The sequence below is a fragment of the Syngnathus acus genome, chromosome 16, assembly GCF_901709675.1.
Source record: "Syngnathus acus chromosome 16, fSynAcu1.2, whole genome shotgun sequence".
Classification (NCBI taxonomy): domain Eukaryota; kingdom Metazoa; phylum Chordata; class Actinopteri; order Syngnathiformes; family Syngnathidae; genus Syngnathus; species Syngnathus acus.
This window is the reverse complement of record NC_051101.1, coordinates 5,290,511-5,309,841: the sequence shown is the minus strand read 5'-3', so window position 1 is coordinate 5,309,841 and position 19,331 is coordinate 5,290,511. Positions and strand designations below refer to the sequence as shown.

General features: G+C 39.8%; 2 protein-coding genes and 1 long non-coding RNA gene across 6 annotated transcripts; 1 reads left to right on the top strand and 2 right to left on the bottom strand.

Moving 5' to 3' along the window:
• Window positions 1–1,502: 1,502 nt before the first annotated feature.
• LOC119135882 lies at window positions 1,503–2,879 on the bottom strand. Its single transcript, XR_005100631.1, has 2 exons — window positions 1,836–2,879; window positions 1,503–1,556 (listed from the first exon to the last, which is right to left on the bottom strand). It is a non-coding gene; the product is annotated as an uncharacterized LOC119135882 (long non-coding RNA).
• Window positions 2,880–3,131: 252 nt separating this feature from the next.
• On the bottom strand, window positions 3,132–10,996 carry sybu (syntabulin (syntaxin-interacting)). Of its 4 annotated transcripts, none has more exons than XM_037273964.1 (8): window positions 10,357–10,996; window positions 7,857–7,904; window positions 7,563–7,752; window positions 6,972–7,172; window positions 6,221–6,314; window positions 5,966–6,097; window positions 5,175–5,330; window positions 3,132–4,855 (listed from the first exon to the last, which is right to left on the bottom strand). In XM_037273964.1, the coding sequence occupies exons 2-8, from the start codon at window positions 7,878–7,880 to the stop codon at window positions 3,697–3,699; spliced, it is 1,956 nt and encodes a 651-aa protein (XP_037129859.1). In that variant the 5' UTR covers window positions 7,881–7,904; window positions 10,357–10,996; the 3' UTR covers window positions 3,132–3,696. The 4 variants fall into 4 exon arrangements, with proteins under 4 accessions (XP_037129859.1, XP_037129861.1, XP_037129862.1 ...); XM_037273966.1 differs by having other exon boundaries at window positions 6,972–7,118; XM_037273967.1 differs by having other exon boundaries at window positions 6,972–7,118; window positions 7,563–7,749.
• Window positions 10,997–12,583: 1,587 nt separating this feature from the next.
• gdf6a (growth differentiation factor 6a) lies at window positions 12,584–18,729 on the top strand. Its single transcript, XM_037273968.1, has 2 exons — window positions 12,584–13,121; window positions 16,423–18,729. Exons 1-2 carry the CDS (start codon window positions 12,761–12,763, stop codon window positions 17,361–17,363), a joined length of 1,302 nt encoding a protein of 433 aa, XP_037129863.1. The 5' UTR covers window positions 12,584–12,760; the 3' UTR covers window positions 17,364–18,729.
• The last annotated feature ends 602 nt before the right edge of the window (window positions 18,730–19,331 follow it).

The following is a 19,331-nucleotide window of genomic DNA, read 5'->3' as shown; positions in this document are numbered from 1 at the left end:
TTGCATGGTGCTTTTGGTGTGTTCAATCAAAGAAATTGATTTATGGTTTATGTATTCTTTCTGATGTACATTACATTGTTTTGCTTTGACTATTAAAAACAGGACTGTTACTAAAGTCATCATCATCAAATATGCTCTTGCAGCATTTTGTGTAAGATTCAGGTGAATAATATGCTTTTTAAATAAATTGAGTTGTAATGGATGTAATGACCAAACGCAGTTCTGTAACAGAGTTTACAAAGAAAGATGGTGCAAATGAATGACGCAGTTTTGGCTTTAAAAAGTTGAAATAATGTAAACTGAGCAAGAAAAAGAATTACATTTTTATTTCGTAGATGTGGAGTTCTCTGCTGGCTGTGAAAATACTGTACAATTAGCAGCAGTATAATTTAAAAAAGGTGGTATTTAAAGAAAGTTCATTTTTTAAGTTGTTTTACAGCTTTCACATCAAGCAAACAATTTGGAATTTGAAGGTGGGAAAAATAAAAACGAGTATTATGTATGAAAGAAATGTTGAAAACTTTATTCGGTAACTTTCAAAAACATTTAAAAGAAATCAGCATTAATTTAGTATTTCCAATAACTCGGCATAAAACAACATGCAGTGCACAGTGCACTTTAGCGACGGTGAGCTCAGTGGCCTAGTGGTAGAGTGTCCACCCTGAGACTGGAAGGTTGTGGGTTCAAACCCCGGCCGGGTCATACCAAAGACTATAAAAATGGGACCCATTGCCTCCCTGCTTGGCACTCAGCATTAAGGGTTGGAATTGGGCCGTTAGATCACCAAATGATTCCCGAGCGCGGCACCGCTGCTGCTCACTGCTCCCCTCTCCCCCAGGGGATGGATCAAAATCACATGGGGATGGGTTAAATGCAGAGGACAAATTTCACCACACCCAGATGTGTGTGTGACGATCATTGGGACTTTAACTTTAAAACTTTTTTTTTTAAACGTGACTTTAAAATAAAAAATTGCCAGCCTGCTTTTATTAATTTGGCTCAGATCAGATATTTATTGTAAATGTGGGTACAGATTCAACAAATGACAGAACATTTTCAGAAGTGAATGGTCAGTATGAATATTTCCTGTTTGGCCTTGAAAGTCATCTGATCATAATACAAGCCTACCATGGAGGGTGTTACAGCATCCTTTGACTGAGGCTTGATGCTTACTGAACTAAGATATTTTGATGATATAACATGGAGATAGCACAACATGGCAGAGTGCAATGACGTCACATTAGGATTACTTCCTGTTACTTCCTTTATCATATTTTTCTTGTGTATGTTAGACTTGTCATTAATTACATCATGACTGAATGCAAGTGTTGGTAGACGGAAATAGTAGCTGATGTGGCACTAACCTGGTTTGTTTGCAGATTTACAGCTCCAGAGACAACCACTTAAGTGGATGTCAAGCTGTCCTGATTTTCCCCAGTTCTTCGCCCCAACTAGAAAAACGGCATTGCAAGAACAACTCAGATCTTCCTTTCCTTCCTTCTTTCTCTTTTTGCAGTCTATGGCAAGGTTAATTAGAGGGTAATTAGGTTGATAACCTTAAACAAAGAAAACATTGAATTAGTTCAGTAATTGCATACATATACCAGGAAAATATCAAGCATAAGTAACTAAGTAAAAGAAAATGAGCAACTTAACTCAGCGTTTAAACATAAGCATATGCAAAACATAAACATCCACTTTGCCTTTGTGAATACTTCAAATTGATTGAGTCACTCAAAGTTCAAATAAACACAGCTTGTTGCTCAAACCAAACATTTCAAACAAACTATGCATTAATCAAACTTAGAACTATAGCATCAAAGTCTATTTCCTACCAGTTGTGTTTGACCAGGAACTGAGGAGTCTCTTTGGGTTTTTTTTTCTTTGCTTTCTCTGTTTAAGCATTTTTTTCTTTCACTAACAGGCTTTCCCTTGTTTGTTCCCCCAGCTGAGCTCACATGCTGATCTGTAGACAATATGCCCCTGGCATCTGACAGGAAGTTTGTTGAATTGTGATGTGGCTGATTTTTCTCTTCCCCCTGCAGGTCTGGAGGAGGACTCATGGATATTTTGACTGAATGATCTCTCCCTCTGTTAGTTGACATGACAGTGGATTTAATGCACTTTACCCTGTTGACGCTTAAAAGATGTGAAAAAAGTATACTGAGAAAACTTTTATCCAAGCTGAGCAGGCATGGGAATGCTGTTTGGGTAAAGTCTGGATAGCTCCCTTTTATACTATATTAATGTGAACGTCTTAAATAATTTAGGATTTTTGCCAACTTTTATGGGCCTCTTACATAAGAGTGACGTACAGTGGCGACTTGAGACACTAGTTTAATTGTTTCATAACCATGCTCATCACTCAAAAACACCCCAGTGGGCATCTGATGTCAATTAAATATCAATATGACATGAGTCAAAATCAACAAAGTGTTTGACATTATATTGATCTTATATCAAGCACGTTTTTAATACAAAATTTATGTCAAATTGACATCAGATCCCCACTGGGACTTATCCCAAATCATCTTTCCCCACAAAAAAATGAATGGAAATGGCATTCATCAAAAGCCCATAAAAATAATGTTATATTGTTTACATTGGTTTGTGTTCAACACCCATTGTGTAAAAGTAGGCATTGAGTCTGTAATGGCTCTTTGGAAGCTTATATGAATTAAAAAATAGATATACATTTCTCAACAAAGAGTACTATGAAATATGTTTTGAAAGTACTGCACTTGTGCATTTGCTAGTGCCGCATGACAGCAGACTGGGAAATGAAATTAGCATAAGCCGAATCGCTAAAGTGCTTGTGGGACTACCAAATGGGCACTATGCACACTAATGCCCATTTTGAATGAACTTTACAGGTTTGAGTCAAAAATCTGAAGCACTTCATTTTTAGTTTGACAATAAACATCTTAAAGCATCTGATATGAAAAATTGTTCACTAGGCTGCTTGTTTCAAAGACAGTTATGCTCACTAGGACCACACAGCATTTATATTTCTGTTTTAATTTTGCTCACAAGAAAAAAGATCAATATGGCTCATTTCGAAATTCTAGCTGGAGTCACTCAAGTCTCATGGTACCACATGTGGAGCTAGAAAAAAAGGTCAGGAGTCTAGGTACTGTATTAATCATGCTTTAATAATATACACGGACATCTGATGCAAACCACGGGTACAGGTATTGCACATATAGGCACAAACTGTCATTTGCTGTGAAACATCAACTTTCAGTTCATACAAAAGGGTCAACTTACAGTAATAAATCTCTGCTTATTTGGGGGGAAAGAGAGGAAAAAATAGATTTTACATTAAAGCTTTGGCTGAAGGATTAAAGTTCATTTTTGGACAACTCAACATTACAAAACTGATACAAACATTCCATCTTTTGTTTCCCAAAAACTGAACAAGTGCTTTGATTTTCAGCAAGGATGACCTGGGACAGCATCTATAAAACAATAAGAAAAACCATCGACCCAGATGATCATCTTATTGAGAAACTATAAATAAACTATACACTCCTTAATAAATATTCCCTTCCATGTCATAATTTTGCTTAAATATAGTGATGTACTCACAACAGCGGAAAGGTGTTCAGGAAAAGCAAAAAATATAGGTATATATTCTCAAAAATGCTCAAGTGCTTCTAATTCAAAGTGAGCCGTGTGCCTGCAAGTCGGAAGCTATTATACGTCTGGCTTGTGAGCAATGTGACGAAGGGAGTGCAATCCCATGATGCAACAGCCTCTGATGAGAGCGGCAATATTGACTGGAGTGCTTTTATCCACACCGTGTCGCGAGTATAGCCAAGCCACTGTGGGGAGCACAGGCGCCGCGACGGCAACCAGATCTACCAGGAAACTGTTGCTCCAGTATTGCTTGGTGATCACACCTGATCCTGGTGAAGGATGTTGTTTCTCTGTGCTCACCTCAAAATCCAGCTCATCCATGAACCGCGGGTTCTCCACCAGTTCTGAGTCGCCCATGCCCGAGTCAGTTGTGATGATTTTGCTGTCAAGTGGAGTAGGGGTCAGCATGTTGGGTGGGGGACAGCTCAAGTCAGGGAAATGTGCAGAAGTGGCCGTAGGGGTGTCCAGGTTTGGGAGACCCAGAACAGTGCTGGAGATGGACAAAGTCTGCCTTCTACTCCCTTCAAGTCGGAGAAGCTGGTAAAGGAGAGCCTGAAGGTCATGTGACATCGGCATTATGTCAGTCTGGAGATTCTTATCTTCGGTCTTCTTAACAGAGCATGAAACGCAGCTGTTGATAGTAGCTGGTATGGCTGGTGGAGATGGATTGGATATTTCCGATAATATGGACATTCCAAAGCCTGATTCGATCACAGGTTTCGGCTTGTTGATGGAGTCCAGACGAAAATCTACTGGAGTGGACATGAAGACCTGCTCCAAAATATCACCTCTGTTGGCCATCTCGTCATTTATTAGCAGCCCACTGTCAGCCATGGCCTCCACCCCTTGATCTCCTAGCTCCATTCCAATTTCTTCATCCCCAACTATCTTTTTCCCAACTATATCAGGGCTCTGAAAGAGGAATTCCTGTGTGTTGTCTTCTTGAAGGTTGGCATCACTCTGAGCAAGTTCCATGCTTTGCAAGAGGGCCTCCAGCTTCCTGTTTTGGATGTTGATGTCGATGAAGTACTTCTGTATTCCCTTATCTTTTTCCATCAGGCTGCTCTTCATGGTCTCCACAACCTGGTGCAGCTGTTTGATTTCCTTACGGGCTTCTTTGAGAGACAGTTGGGCCTCAACCCGGTGACACTCTTCCTCAATCCAGTCTTCTCTCATTCTGCTGAGTTGGCCTTTGAGATCCACAATTTCTGCCTCCCTAAAAAAATAACAAAAACATTCACTGTCATTTGAAGATAATGAGGAAGGCATTGCATGACTTTCCTGTCGACTGCCAACTATCTCGCACTAGCCCAACTGAGCACTATGAAATATTCATTCCAAAGCTGAATCCAGAAGAAAGTTTCATGCAAGACCAAACTCGAGCATTGTCATGACATTTGTGGGGGGCTTATGTAATTTAGTCAGTCAGTCGAGTGGAGCTTCAGGAGGTGGCTATTACATCACATCTACAATCTCACATCTATGACGCCCAACACACCCAATTAAAATCACCACTAAACTGGATGCTACCTCACCTGTCATGAACCCTGCTGTCAGATTCCAGTAGCTTTGTTTTCAGGTGTCTGATGACCACTTCTTTTTGCTGCAGAGGGGTGAGGTATTGCTCAGGGTTGGGGGGTCTGACTCCATGGTTATCGCCACATGAATGGTAGCGGCTGAAGTTCACTCTCCTGTTGGGGAGAGAAATTAATTTAAAACAAAAATAAACAAAACACTCCAACCATTTATTATAAAACACTGAAATCACTGCATGCAATAGGCAATTTGTCTGAAAGGGTTTTGCCAGGACAGATGTTTACTGGAGCCAGAGAATTACTGTCTGATGCTGGATTACTGGCATGCAGACGAGACAGAATTCTAGTTTACCTAAATACATGATAGGGCTAGAATCCTAAAAAATAATCTGGACACCAACTGTATGCATGGCATGATTCTCCAATAAAGTGTAGAGGATGAGTAGGAGGAACTTGGGGCAAACTAGTCTCTTTCAACTGTACAATTTCCTGATAACCTGAGACACTTGAGGCTTTGATGAAAGTGTTCTGCCTCTCATCCACAAATAATACAATTGAAATAAAGAAATGCAGTGAAACAAAAGATGCATGTTCTTTATTGCTTGGGAAAGTGAAAGCGTGGGATAACTTCACAATCAATGCCCTAGTCACCTCATGGATTGTAAATCTAGTATGCCCCCATACCCTTTGCCTTAAATAAAATGAGTTAGTATCAGCTTTCATATGACTGTAAACAAGATAAGGTGTTAAAAAAACATAGCTTGACATATTACAAATATAAAAATATGAACCTGGATGTAGGGCTGGAGTTACAGCTGCTACTATTGGTTGACGATGCAGCTCTGGGTGGAGTCTGGTAAGGAGCGTATAGCTCTGCATCACGGTTGGACGGGCTCCCTGCTGGTTTGAAGACTGGGAGCAAACTGATGTGGGCAATGTGAAGTAATTATAATGAAGTAAATTAATGTAATGCAAAAAACAAACATTCTTCCACATGTAATGAATTAAAAACTTGGGAGTGCAAAAGAACATTAAAATCAGCATACCTGCGAGAGAGAGTCTTCTTTCCAGATTTGGTGAGGCTCTCTCTTCTCTTTAGGCTCCCTGTACTGCTGGAGGAGCTAAAATCTGCCTCACTTCCTGCATGAGGAAGAATTGTACGTTACCAATTGCCGACTCAAATAATGCTCGCTTTGGTTGTCAAGTCATCAATGTGCATCGAGAAAACAAGCTCAGCGGTTCTGTCACTGCGGGTTGCAGGATTGACACAAAATGATTATCATTAGACAGATTGAAGCTAAAGGCTAGAAAATCTGACATTTAATTGAAAATAAAATGTCATCCAAACCTGAGAGACAGCTCTTGTTATCAAACAAAACCATAGTGCTGTGTCCAGTGATGACTGTGTCAAACTAATTGGGCAAAAACATTTTCTCCTCCACTTTGGGAGTCAGCTGAAAGTCTGTTCACATTCACCCAGTCAAGTAACCTCCCACTAATCAGCCTAATTGTCTAAGCCCCAGAACATTTTCCATCGACAATCAATTTATTCCTCCATGGAGTTTTGTTTCACAAATTGTATTTACAGATTTAAGATGGAAGAAGAGGGATAAGATAACTTCCCCCAAAGTTAAACACACATGAGTAATGATTTTCTCCTTTAGTTGGCACAGTTTTTGTAAGATGCTGATACATTTGTAATTTCATGGAGATAGTTTGAGACTGGAAAGGTTTTCTTTTCAAACAACAAATAAGCAGAAACAAAGCAAGATAATCTAGTTTTGCTTCTTCCTTTACCTCTGGTTTTCATGGCCGACCTCAGCGCCTTCTTGTGCTTTGGCGTACTCCGTGGTTCACGACTGCCCTCAGCCATGACTCGTACCCTCTTCACTTTGGCCTTACGCTCGGGTAGTGTTGGCGAGCTGTGGGCACTCTCCTCTGAGCCTGACGGAGTTTTGGAGGGGGACACAGACTGACTAGTGGGGCAGCCAGTGTCATCTATATTGTAGATAGGCACACAGACAGTAATAACCAAAACCAGACACACGAGAGCTTGACCTTAAGCACACACACACACACCTTTAAAACTGCTGGGTTAAAAATTGGAAGGTGGGTTAGAGAAGTTGTTCTGCAAAAAATAAATAGGGGTTGTTTTGTACAAAAAAAATAGTTTTGTTGGGCTGGTCCAATTTCCAACCCAATTTGGGTTGTTTTTGACCCAGTTTTACATATCTATGTATATCACTGTATCTATATTTATATATTTATATCTACATTGATATCTATGTATCACTCGCTCAAGTAGACAGACAGACAGACAGACAGACAGACAGACAGACAGACAGACAGACAGACAGACAGACAGACATTTGGCACAGAAATTCTTACCTGAGTAAAAACTGTTGGTGCTGATCGTTCTTTTGGAGTGATCTGAGCTGATGTCACACTCTTTGCCCTCCTCCTCTGAGAAAGGAGAGTCAGAAAGAGGAGAGCCATTGCCCTTTGGCTGGAAGGGATGGAGGACCAAACGTGGGATGCGACTCCGAGGGCTTCCTTTCTGTGGAGACTTCTTTTCCTGCTTGTATGAAGTACACATCCATTGAGTGCCATTTGGTGTCAATATGTACTGTAGTACACTAAACATACCAAATGAGGTCTAACAGCAAATTCATAACGACTAACCTCATACTCCTGGAATGGTCCCATTGTGTTTCATGTAGTAGATTCTCACTGATCACACATACAAAAAAAGAATTGAGTTTTGAACAGAATTTTGAATTGAAGTGACAAACAGTAAACAAATAAAAAGGCCCCCTTTGGGTTGCATCAGTGCTACAATAACACACATTGATAAACGCAAGCGCACGCACACATTACACAGACCAGTACAGATGTCACAAGAACTACAGAGCCGACACATTCTAATATTACCAACTTATGAAACAAACTGAGTATTGACACTCAAATTCTAAAAGGGCATCCTTATTGCATTTCACACTATCTCAAAGCTCTTTTCTAATGATCGGATTGAACCAGGATAGACTTAAATCCAAATTCTAATTGTATTGAATTAAATGCCGACAAAAGCCTTACAGCTTTAAAGATGACACAATGATCGACCATGTGTGCTCATTTGGCGAGAATGCGATTGTGAATGATCATTTTTCAATATGTGAAGTGATCATTCCAGGGTGGGTAGCCTCCAATTCTCTGTAAACAGAATATGTGATATCAAAAATGAATGGATGGACGAATGACATTTTTCTTTAGCTTTCCCCGCTCAGAATGACAAACCTTAGGCACAGATCCCAGATGGACAAGAGTCGAGTTACACCATTGAATGGTTGACAGTCTTTAGTCAATCTATAATGCATGGTTTGGGGTTGTGGGGGGCAGTCGAAGAACCCGTAGAAAAGCAACGCAAGTATGAGGGTAACGTGCACACTCCACGAATGATTTCAATTTAATTTTATGATTATGTAAGGTCAAATTTCCCCACAAAAATCACACCACTGTCCACTTAACCCATAAGCAAAAACAGAAAATGTTCATATTAAGGTGGAATTTTGGCATTAAAATAAAATAAAGACCGAAGTAGAAATCAACTCTCCATGGATTAACTCCCCCCACACACAGCTAAACAAAGAACAAACATTTTGTATTAATGCTTTGAAGCTAAATAATGCAGAATGTCTTCTCATGCTTGAATAAAATCTATTGTGTCATCACTTCTGCTTTGTTCGCTGCACTGCTTCTCAGCAGCTTTCTTTAATGGGTCAGTTGCATAAATGCAGATGTGATGCATCTTTCATTGCTCCTATGATGTAATTGACCCCCAGATTTTTGTCCTGCTTGGCTCTTATGTAAAATGTCCGGTCTATATATTCATTATTTTTTATCTGCACCAATACGTATTTATTGAGATTATAATATGCATTCATGTATCAACCATTTAGTGGCCAAAAGTAAATCAGATGATTTTGTATGTGGATGATGACAGCTTCTTAATTCAAACCACAAAGGATGGCGAAAATAGAGCAGAGTGCCATGGGATTGAAACTCCATTTTTCATTGTCAGACTTCAAAATAGAACAGAGATCTAGGTGACCTCCATTATGTATTTTAGATTCAATATCCTCACCAACCCAAGTGCCATTGTACATGATCAGATGCACAACAGAATCAAGCAGAGAAAAGCATTTATCCCGTTGCCCTAGCAACAGTCTTGGCAACAAAGGGAATGCTGAGGAAGGGAGTATTTCTGTCCACATTTACACACCTTGTCAATTTCTTCAGCTCATCTTTACACTATTTCTTTCATTAGTAATGTTGAAATGTTAAGTGTGGGTGCTACCAATTGACAAAATGGAGAGGCTTTCACATTCTGCATGTCTTTCATTCTGTTTGTATGTGCACGTTTTAAACAGTCTAGTTGTAAAATCTTTTAATCCCCTCCAATCCAACTGCTTTCTAATGATGATCCACACATGGACTCATGTCAAGCTGTTTATCTCTTTATTCCCTCAATTCAGTCAGCCCCCTGTGTTGAATCGTTCATATTTGGACATCACGGATGATAATCAACTAGTACAATGTGAATTTACGTAAAGCCTGTTATGCTTGCATTAGATTTTCTGCAAGTATGGTACAAAGCAATACTACAAATAGATGGATAAATAAATAAATAAATAAATAAATAAATAAATAAATATGTAACTCTGAGATTGTGGACCTTGAAACAGATGCCGTCATCACATCATACTGTCATACTGAGACAGTAATGCTTTTGAATCATCCTCATAAAACTCTCTCTCTCTCTCTCTCTCTCTCTCTCTCTCTTAGACCGTTGCAATAATTCAGAATTGATTACTAACAACAGTAAAAGGAACTTCAAATTATATTTTCAAAATTTCTGTCTTCTTTTGTAACTCGTCATTCAATTTGTTTCCTTTTGTATTGATGCCCCACCTACAACAATTAAATGTGTTTTCCCTTTGGAATCAACACATACACAACCGAATTTATTTCAGACCGGTCTCCAAATAGTACCATTATTTGCATCGTCATAATAAACAACATAGACTCCAGCCCCCACACACACCTGTTCTTATGTGCGCAGTTCATTTGTTCAAAAACATCCCTACAATATTCTTGATACAAATGTCTCCATCAATATGCTCACCTGATGTTTTGCAGCGGTCCCACGAAGACGGTTACGTCGCACAAATACACGTCCAGTTGCTGGTACCAGGTTGTGTTCTACAGTACAGATGGACCCGGAGAGGACATACACCATTGGACCTCTGACTGTGCGCGCACATGATGACGAGCATCCTCTGGGTGTTACATAACGCGTTAACTCTTGAGTCGCCCTGTGAGCTGTGCAGGGACAAAGATGAGCAAATATGGAACGGCACATGTAATCCATCCCATGGGATCATCATCGAGATCGAGAATCAATAAAATAAAGATTGCATAAATGTTACAAGTTAAGAACACGGAAATATTTTGATGCAATTCAAGATTGCTCTCCATGGTACTGAACGACGGGTTGTGGGGTGCTCGTGTCTTCTGGCTTTTATTATGTACGTTCTCTATTCATCGTTGTAAATAAACTCCGCAGATTCAAATAAGACAATGATGCTTTGTTTTGGCAAACACTACGCTGTAAGGTACTGATGACTATTGGTCAACGGAACACGTAAAGCGAAAGAAAACATCTAAAACTGCCATTCTCATCCTATCCGTCCTATCGAACCTATTGCGCGTGGGTGCTCATCATTTGAAAGCGAGCTAAAGTGGACCGCCATTAGAGTCTTAATGGTCGCTGGGTGGAACTGAGTGAAATGTCAGGACGTGACCAAACAAACAACGTTTTGACGTCACTGATGTCCTCTGCTGGAAGTAACGAGTAATGACTTTTTCCTCAGCTGAGGTGGCTAAAGCCCTAAAAAAAAAAAACTCACCAATTTGGTTCGTTTCTGCTCACGTAATTGTATTGTGGTTTACATGAATGATATCCAAATACTATTATAATATTATGCCTTCCCTCGCCTTGAGTATTCATCAGATGCGTGTGTCTCAAGAAATTATCCAATTTGATTTAATTGGTTTACAAATAATCTATTTACAACAGATAATATACAACATATTTTGCATATCTGTATGGAATAGAGAAGCCTTAAGTCGCATAGTGTAAACGACGTGATAGAACAACAAAATGCTCCTCCACTAGATGGCAGAAGGTACAAAATAGTATGCATATATTCCTTTTCCGTGAGATTTTTGTTTGGTGGCCTGCTACGAGTAATAATAATAATAATAATAATAATAATAAAATAATAATAATAATAATATGTAAATACCATGAAACAAAACTGAAATTCTGAACTCTTGCATGGTATCCAATCCATCTTTTGATTAGAAACATAAATGTTTTCAGTACAAAACAAAAAAAGAAGAATCGACCTTGCTATCCCAATATGGGACTACGAGTGCGTGTGACATAATAGGTATGTCTACTTACACAAAGGCACAAAGTATATAAATTCATCTATTTCAGTAGTTTGTTTCAAAAAGTAAAACTATGCAACGATAGTATTTCACACACGTGAACAAAGACACCTTTCTATTTCTAAGACCCTTTACTGTTTCTTTCTTGAGAGGAGTATGAGACGTTTAATTTATCAAACTTTACCAACGTTTGCAGTTGAATTCAATGGTGAACAATAAGACACTAGAGGTCGCTGAAGCCATTCTAAACGCATGTTTGTCATTGACCAGCTGTACTGCACGGGACTCCGATGTTCAGCAAGTTTGGCAAGGATCGGTGCACTCAATTCTGTTAATTAATGGGATGCTAAATCCCCCTTCATAATATGCAGGTGTCCAGTGACCAACAAAAAAAGAAAAGTACACGCAAATATATTTTGCCATGGTCGCATAATCGATAATGGTTATTTTTGACACAGGTTTATGATCACTAGTAAGTACTTTTCAACAATCTAGACGTAAAATCTTATCTAATCTGATCGGATATGTCCTTGGAGGCTTTAGTCCCAACGACTTTAAGATAAAGATCATTATAGTCCCCAGCCCATACACATTTCGGACTCAAGACTATTTTATGCTTTCATTAACGTGAAGAATTATGCTGATCCCACAAGAGTCTTAAATCATCATTTATGAATGTGGTTTTATTTTAATGGCATTGGAATATTTGTAGGCACGCATATTTTTGCATGTTTCAGGCTCTATCAGGGAAACAATAAATAAATGAGTTGCGAAACCACAACAAAAACTTTCCCACATGGATTCCCGGGTCGCGAGTATGGCCTTTGGCTCCGTGTTTGCAAGTGGATGTCATGAAATTGGGAAGCACCGGGCGACCGTGGGGGCGTGTTTCAATCGGCCTAACAGGCTCTGCTCTTGTGTGGAGTCCAGAGCGCAAAACGCACTTCTCGAGGGCGCAAAGCAATCTTACACCCTGACGCGCAGACCATCTCCGGCTCAGGCGGACCCCTCCATCCAAGGGAAGGAAAATACGAATCTTTCGACATTCGACGTCTCCCCCTCACCCTCCAGCCATGTTTGCATTTCGAGTTGTTACGCTTTATGTGGGCCTGCTCCTTGTTTTCCTTTGGAATATACCATGTTTCCAGTCAGCTGCTATCATCTCTCCCTCTAGCCCAAAGAGGAACAGGGGAGCCAGGCTCCCTCATCAGGGCGGACAAAGGTCAACCAAACTCCTAAAAGACATCTTCGCCTCTTCTCATCATATGATGGGCCAGCATAAAGAAGACCTTAAGGACGATGTCGTGCCGCACGAGTACATGCTCTCCATTTACAGGACGTATTCCGCAGCGGAGAAACTCGGACTAAACGCGAGTTTTTTCCGCTCCTCTAAATCTGCCAACACCATAACAAGTTTCGTGGACAGAGGAACAGGTTGGTTTGGGGCCGCGGCCAGCTCTGTCACATTAATCTTGCAAAGTTTTCTTTTTGCTTGAACTACCTGGCATAAAAAATAGAAGAAACAAATTGAGAAAACCATGCAATTGCGGTTGGATTAATTTGCGGATACATAATTTTCTCACATGCACAAAACTTTTTCCTCTTAATCTTTCGCGCTACACTTAACCCCTGGGTAACACGACAGTAAAACACTAATTGAGACGCTCTCTAAACGAAGGTTGTAAATCAGTGTCAGTGCAGGCTTTAAAAAAAAAAAAAAACTCCACGGGAATGGGAAACCTTAACCATATTCCACAACACTTTTGGTTTCAATGCACAACACCTTCAAATATCCATAGAAATTAATTGACTGCAGACAGTCTATGGAGAGAACTACATGGGTGCGAGGAGCAGGTGTTTGAGGGATTAATAGTGTGGTAGCAAGTGTTTGGTGATTGTCATTTCAATATTGCAATTGAAATACAGGTACCCTCCAACACTTGCACACACCACGGCCGATTTATTAATCGTGGACAGTGCACATTATTTGTAATGAATCGGCTACAAGACAGGCAGTCAAAAATAAAAATTATTACAGCTCTCCGTTCAACATCTGACTCGCTTTTCTATAGTCAGAAATAAAAAGTAAATCATATAGTAATTCCAGCTTCATCGTGAGACGCAAAACGAAGTCAAAACGAGATTTTAACCTTGTGCTTTTTGCTGTGTGAACGGATGCGATGGGACTGGAAGGGGGGGGGGGGGGGGGGGGGGTATGTCGCACTCTTCGTCGGTGATTGTGATGTGGCGTGTCAGTGGCTCTGACCCCGAGTCGAGACCCTCTGAGAGCCGCATGGCATCGAACGGCTGATTGGGGTATTTGAGCTCAGTCATCTAATTGAGCGTTCATGTCATAACATATCAAACACTGTTTTCTTCCGTATTGACCCAAAGGCCACGAGGATGCATAACCAAATGAACGACTTCGCCGGGGGAAAGGTAAAACAACAAAAATAATAACCATTTCCCCTGCTGTGAAGTGATTTGTATTATTTTATTGTTGTAGCAAATTCCCTCACCAATTACAATTCATTATGGAAAATAGACTGCCTCACGTTCAGCTTTGTTTTTTAAGGGTCCTCACAAAATCCCTTAAGTGTTGCATTTTATTAGGGAACCTGCAGCATTTAACTCAACTGGGAATAAAACTCAAGGCAAAGTTGAGGCCTGCTTATATGCACAAGCATGCGCTGCGCCTTTACTCACCAGCCCATTTTTAAGTGTTATTTGCAGATTATAAATAAGATTTTTATTGGACTCAATATTATTTTAAAAATAAAAAGACCTAGACATGCATAATTGAAGGCTATACTTTTGAATGTAATTTCAAGATTACAAACGTTTCAAAATTCTAAAATCACTGTGGTGTCATTATATCTCATTTTATTAATTGCCATTGAAATATTGAAAAATATCATTTGCATTTGTTGATATACGACAAAAATTGCGTAGAAAGTAATCTAACGGAATCTCGATATTAAGAAAACCTGGTACATTCTTGTCTGTCAACACGAATACGTCAGTAATTTCAACAGGCTGTTCACCCAGTCGGTTCAAGGGCCATTTTAAGGGGGCTGTTGTCGTTGGCAAGATGGGATGAAATATAAGAGGGGAAGTGCTTTAATGAGAAAGATGGGAATTCAGGCTGTTAATTATTTGGTGAACTTGTATTCGATTTTGTTTAAGGTCTTGTTAAAAAAAGGTAGAAAAGAAACGTAATGCAGACCAGACGCGCAAGTCACAGAAACAAGCACAAGGTTTCAATCTGCTTTTTACGGTTTTCCTCGGCAGGGTTCACGGAGGGAAACTGACAAGTAGAATCAAATATCTATTTAGAATAGCTTGAACAAATCACAAGTGTGTACGCACGCAGCCTTGTCACTTTTATTTTTCCAAGAAGTTTGATATTATGCTGCATGGTCAACCCAAGCAAGCGTTCATTCTAACCTTTTTTTTTTTCTCAACCAGAATACACCGTATTTAAACAAAGTAATAAACAATATGCATGTTTCACGATTTCACGGGCTAAAATAGGCCTATGTATTAAAAAAATAAAAACCAAAAACAAGTGTCGCGCCATACACCAAAGATTATTCTTTCGCTCTCGTTTTTAAACTTATATTAAAATCGTGGGTTTTCCGAGTCTGCCAGGCTATAAATCGACGATATAGGTCAAATATTTGCTTTAGGCTTTGCAAAATTTTGTTTTTTCTTAACAACAGCGTCACATTGATGGAATATTTGCCCCCCCCCCCCCCCCCCCCCCCCCCCCCCGCAGTGCTCTATAATGCATTGTGTATTGTTGCCTTTGAGCAGCTCAAACTTACCCCAACTTTTTTGTTGTTGTAAAAATCGACAATACTCTTTAAAATATATACGTAAATAATGAATAAATGCAAATGGTTAAATTAATTTCGATATCGCACAAGAACCAATGAAGCCACGACTATAAGCATAATTTGAGAGCGATGGCAATTTAAACGAAACATATCGTTAATGATGTCGGTTAATGTTTGAGACATGCGTCCTTAAAGAAAACAAATGACAACAAGCAAAAATAGATGTTTTTGCAAACGGCCTGGAAGACTGCGTGCTTTGGGAATCTAGGTTCATTTTGAACCCAGATGCGCGATTTGCTGGAGTATAAATTAAAAGGTGTCAAAGACCGAAAGTTTGGAGCTTGCAGGTATGCAATAAATAATGAGATAAATAAATGAATAAATAAACATACAAATAAATATAGATACATCATTTAGTGATCAACTTTCCCCAAACGCAGACGCAAATGTATTTCATTGATCATTTAAGAGGCGCACAATTGATCAACAAATGACTTAAAAATACTGAATTATGTATATGGTGCGCTTTTTCATGAAATTGCACGTCTCGATGTGATTTATGTCAATACACGGTCCATTTCATTCAACTTGTGCCTCTGTAAGGGACCAAACCTTTGTGCAGAACGGTAAATACATAACTATTCAAGTATAGTAAAACACTTATTATTATAATATTTTTGCATTAACACAACATTTCAATGTATAAGAAGAGGATGTTTTTTGAAGCACAAAATGGGTAAAAATAATGAATATGTGTTTTTCTATCAGGTTGGTTTAGTGTGGGTTTTGGAGGGGGGTGGAGCTAAGGCCTCTGTGAGTCCCCTCCCTCCCCCTTCTGAACACTGTACACCCTAAGTGAATCTGACTGCAATTATTTTCCTCTTTTATCCTTGCAGACGATCCTTTGCACCCTCCTCTGCGAAGACAAAAGTATCTGTTTGATGTCTCAACCCTTTCAGACAAAGAGGAGCTGGTTGGGGCAGAATTAAGGATATTTAGGAGAGCGTTGGGAGACTTACAGACGACAGGCCTCTACCACATCCAACTTTATCCCTGCAACTCTGATATGCTGCTGGACTCCAGACTGCTGGACCCTTTGGACGCTACCAAGTCCAGATGGGAGGTTCTGGACGTTAAGGACATGTTTAAATCTCTTAAACATCATCATCATCATGAACATAAAGGGAACCATCTCTGCTTTCAGCTCAGAGTCACTCTCAGTAATTCCGACAATGAGTTGGACCTCAGGGTGCTGGGTCTGGACAGGAGCGGGCGGTCCCAGCAGGAGAAAGCCATCCTGGTGGTCTACACCCGCTCTAAGAAAAGGGAGAACTTCTTCAACGAGATGAAGGAGAAGATTAAGTCACGGAGGTCTATCAAGGAGATAGAGGTGGTGAGAACTTCAGCGGAGGTGGAGGGGGAAGGTACGCCCCTCAGCGGGGTCAAAGGGGAGGGGCCCCGGAGGCGGAGGAGGACAGCGCTGAGCAACCGCCATGGCAAAAGACACGGGAAGAAATCCAAATCCAGGTGCAGCAAAAAGGCGTTGCATGTGAATTTCAAAGAGCTGGGCTGGGACGACTGGATCATCGCGCCCTTGGACTACGAGGCGTACCACTGCGAAGGAGTGTGTGACTTCCCGCTCAGATCTCACCTGGAACCTACCAACCATGCCATCATACAGACTCTAATGAACTCCATGGACCCCAACAGCACCCCTCCAAGCTGCTGTGTCCCCACCAAACTGAGCCCAATCAGCATCCTGTACATAGACTCGGGCAACAATGTGGTGTACAAGCAGTATGAGGACATGGTGGTGGAGCAGTGTGGGTGCAGGTAGCGACCAATCAACTTAACATGATTTTTTTTAAAAGACAAACATAAAAATCCATGACGATAAGGTCGGATGGGTGGAAGAGTCCTTACAGGATACCTCAACTCGTGACATCCACATGGGACGCTTGATGTGATACTTGCTTATTTATTCTAATTCACTGCTCACAAAAATGCACACTCTCTGCCTTAAAGTGTTATTTCCCAACCATGCAAAAGTTCCTAGTCATCAAACAGGCCCTTGTTTCCCAGAGATGTGTTCATTGTGTGACAAAATCCCATTGGATGCCACCGTGCACCTGTTCGTGCTGTGGCTGTAGAGCACAGAGGCTTTTTGGCTGCCAGAGTTTGGACTTGCAAGCTCTTGTCGTGCAATCCTGTCCGTAGGGCCGACTCTTTTGGGTCTGCATCCAGCTCATAATTGCCTCTGTCCGGCTGGAGCCATTGAAGGCTGTACAAGTGCATGTTTTGGGGGAAAAAAAAAAAAGAAGAAATGAAAGGAGATAGAATGTCACACACACACACGCACACAGGCACACACAGAGTCAAAGAAGAGGAGCTAATGCCTTCAAGAGATTTTTGCCTGACTGCAGACCGGGCTGGAGGCGCTATGAGGGTTAGCGTGTGCTTTTGTGGACAGAAAAGGACAAAACGGACTTGCTGGCCCTCTGTTTTTGTAAAAAGATATTGTCTAAAGCACACACATGAGGTGAACCTTTTTTTCTTTTTTTTTTTTTTGCTCAAAAGTCTGCATCGTTATGAAATGCACTTCCGCAGCTTACTGCGCCAAGAAGATATTTGAACGTTTGGTGAGGAAAATGTAAAAAGAGAGACTCGCAAATGAAGCGATTTTAAAATGCACATTAGCTTTGAATGCACTGCTGTTCATTATTTTTGAGCTGTAAATATTTTGTATAGTCGATAACTTTACAAAGTGCTCAGAATGAAGAAATGAGAGAACTGCATTTCTTTGTACATATACAAAATGCACTCAAATCGGTATAATTTCTATTCTATAATTATTTTATTATTTGTGATGTACAGAGTTTCATGATAATCATATATTTCTTACATTGATAAGAGTAATTTAAGGTGTATTCAATATTTTTTTTTTGCAGAGGGTGGAAAATACCATTACTGTCTACCTCATCATTGCGTATTGGACCCGTGTTTTGAGGTGCATTCAGTGTAAAGAGCTTATACAGTATATAACAGATAATCTATATTCATATTTTAATGGATCCACTCTCTTACTGTATAAATAAAATTCAAAACCAAGTCCACAAGCCTTGTATTTGGATTAATTCCACCCTCATTTTGTTTTGTGTATTAAAACCAATAAAACATTGTTGGACATGTGTACTACAGTGAAATAGGAAAAGTCAATTATTTGTCTCATTTTCATCTCATTTCAGTATTTTAAATTTGTGTGGATCAAAATGTTTATTCCTTCCAGAAGTCATGAGTATAAAAATACGATATGACTTTATAAACTGTTGTAGTCTTTAACAATACTTCCAATGTCAGCAATGTGTCAATGGAGCTCAGTATGAAATGCTATGAAAAATTAACACACCAAATCATGCTTGAGTATCAATTATTAAATGTATAGTTGGATATACTTAGCAGGTCTTTGTTGACGCTTATAGTTCACAAGGTCATGTAAAAACTTATTGGCACTATGAGCGTTGTTTATTGTGGTCTGTGACAAATAAATTCTTGAATAACTTGACAGGATTTCTAAAGACAAAAAATAAGTAATTGGATTCCAAATATTTTTAACCTTGTGGGTGTTAGTCCCTCTCCAAGTTTTTAAAACGCAAAATATCGTGGCAGTTAAAAGTTGAATTCCATCTATGATAAGTCACGTAATTTGTGAGTCTAAGTGATGCTATCACGTCCATGCATACTTAAGATAAAAACCGAAAAATAGGATCAATTGTGCCCTTTACCATTATTATCATCCTTCAGTTTA

Coding starts and splice junctions, on each gene's coding strand:
- sybu (XM_037273964.1), bottom strand. CDS start 7,880: ATGGGACCATTCCAGGAGTATGAG. Junction 7,753..7,856: donor GACCATTCCAGGAGTATGAG/GTTAGTCGTTAT, acceptor ACTTCATACAAG/CAGGAAAAGAAGTCTCCACA. Junction 5,331..5,965: donor AACTCCAGCCCTACATCCAG/GTTCATATTTTT, acceptor TCTCCCCAACAG/GAGAGTGAACTTCAGCCGCT.
- gdf6a (XM_037273968.1), top strand. CDS start 12,761: ATGTTTGCATTTCGAGTTGTTACGCTTTATGTGGGCCTGCTCCTTGTT. Junction 13,122..16,422: donor TTTCGTGGACAGAGGAACAG/GTTGGTTTGGGG, acceptor TTATCCTTGCAG/ACGATCCTTTGCACCCTCCT.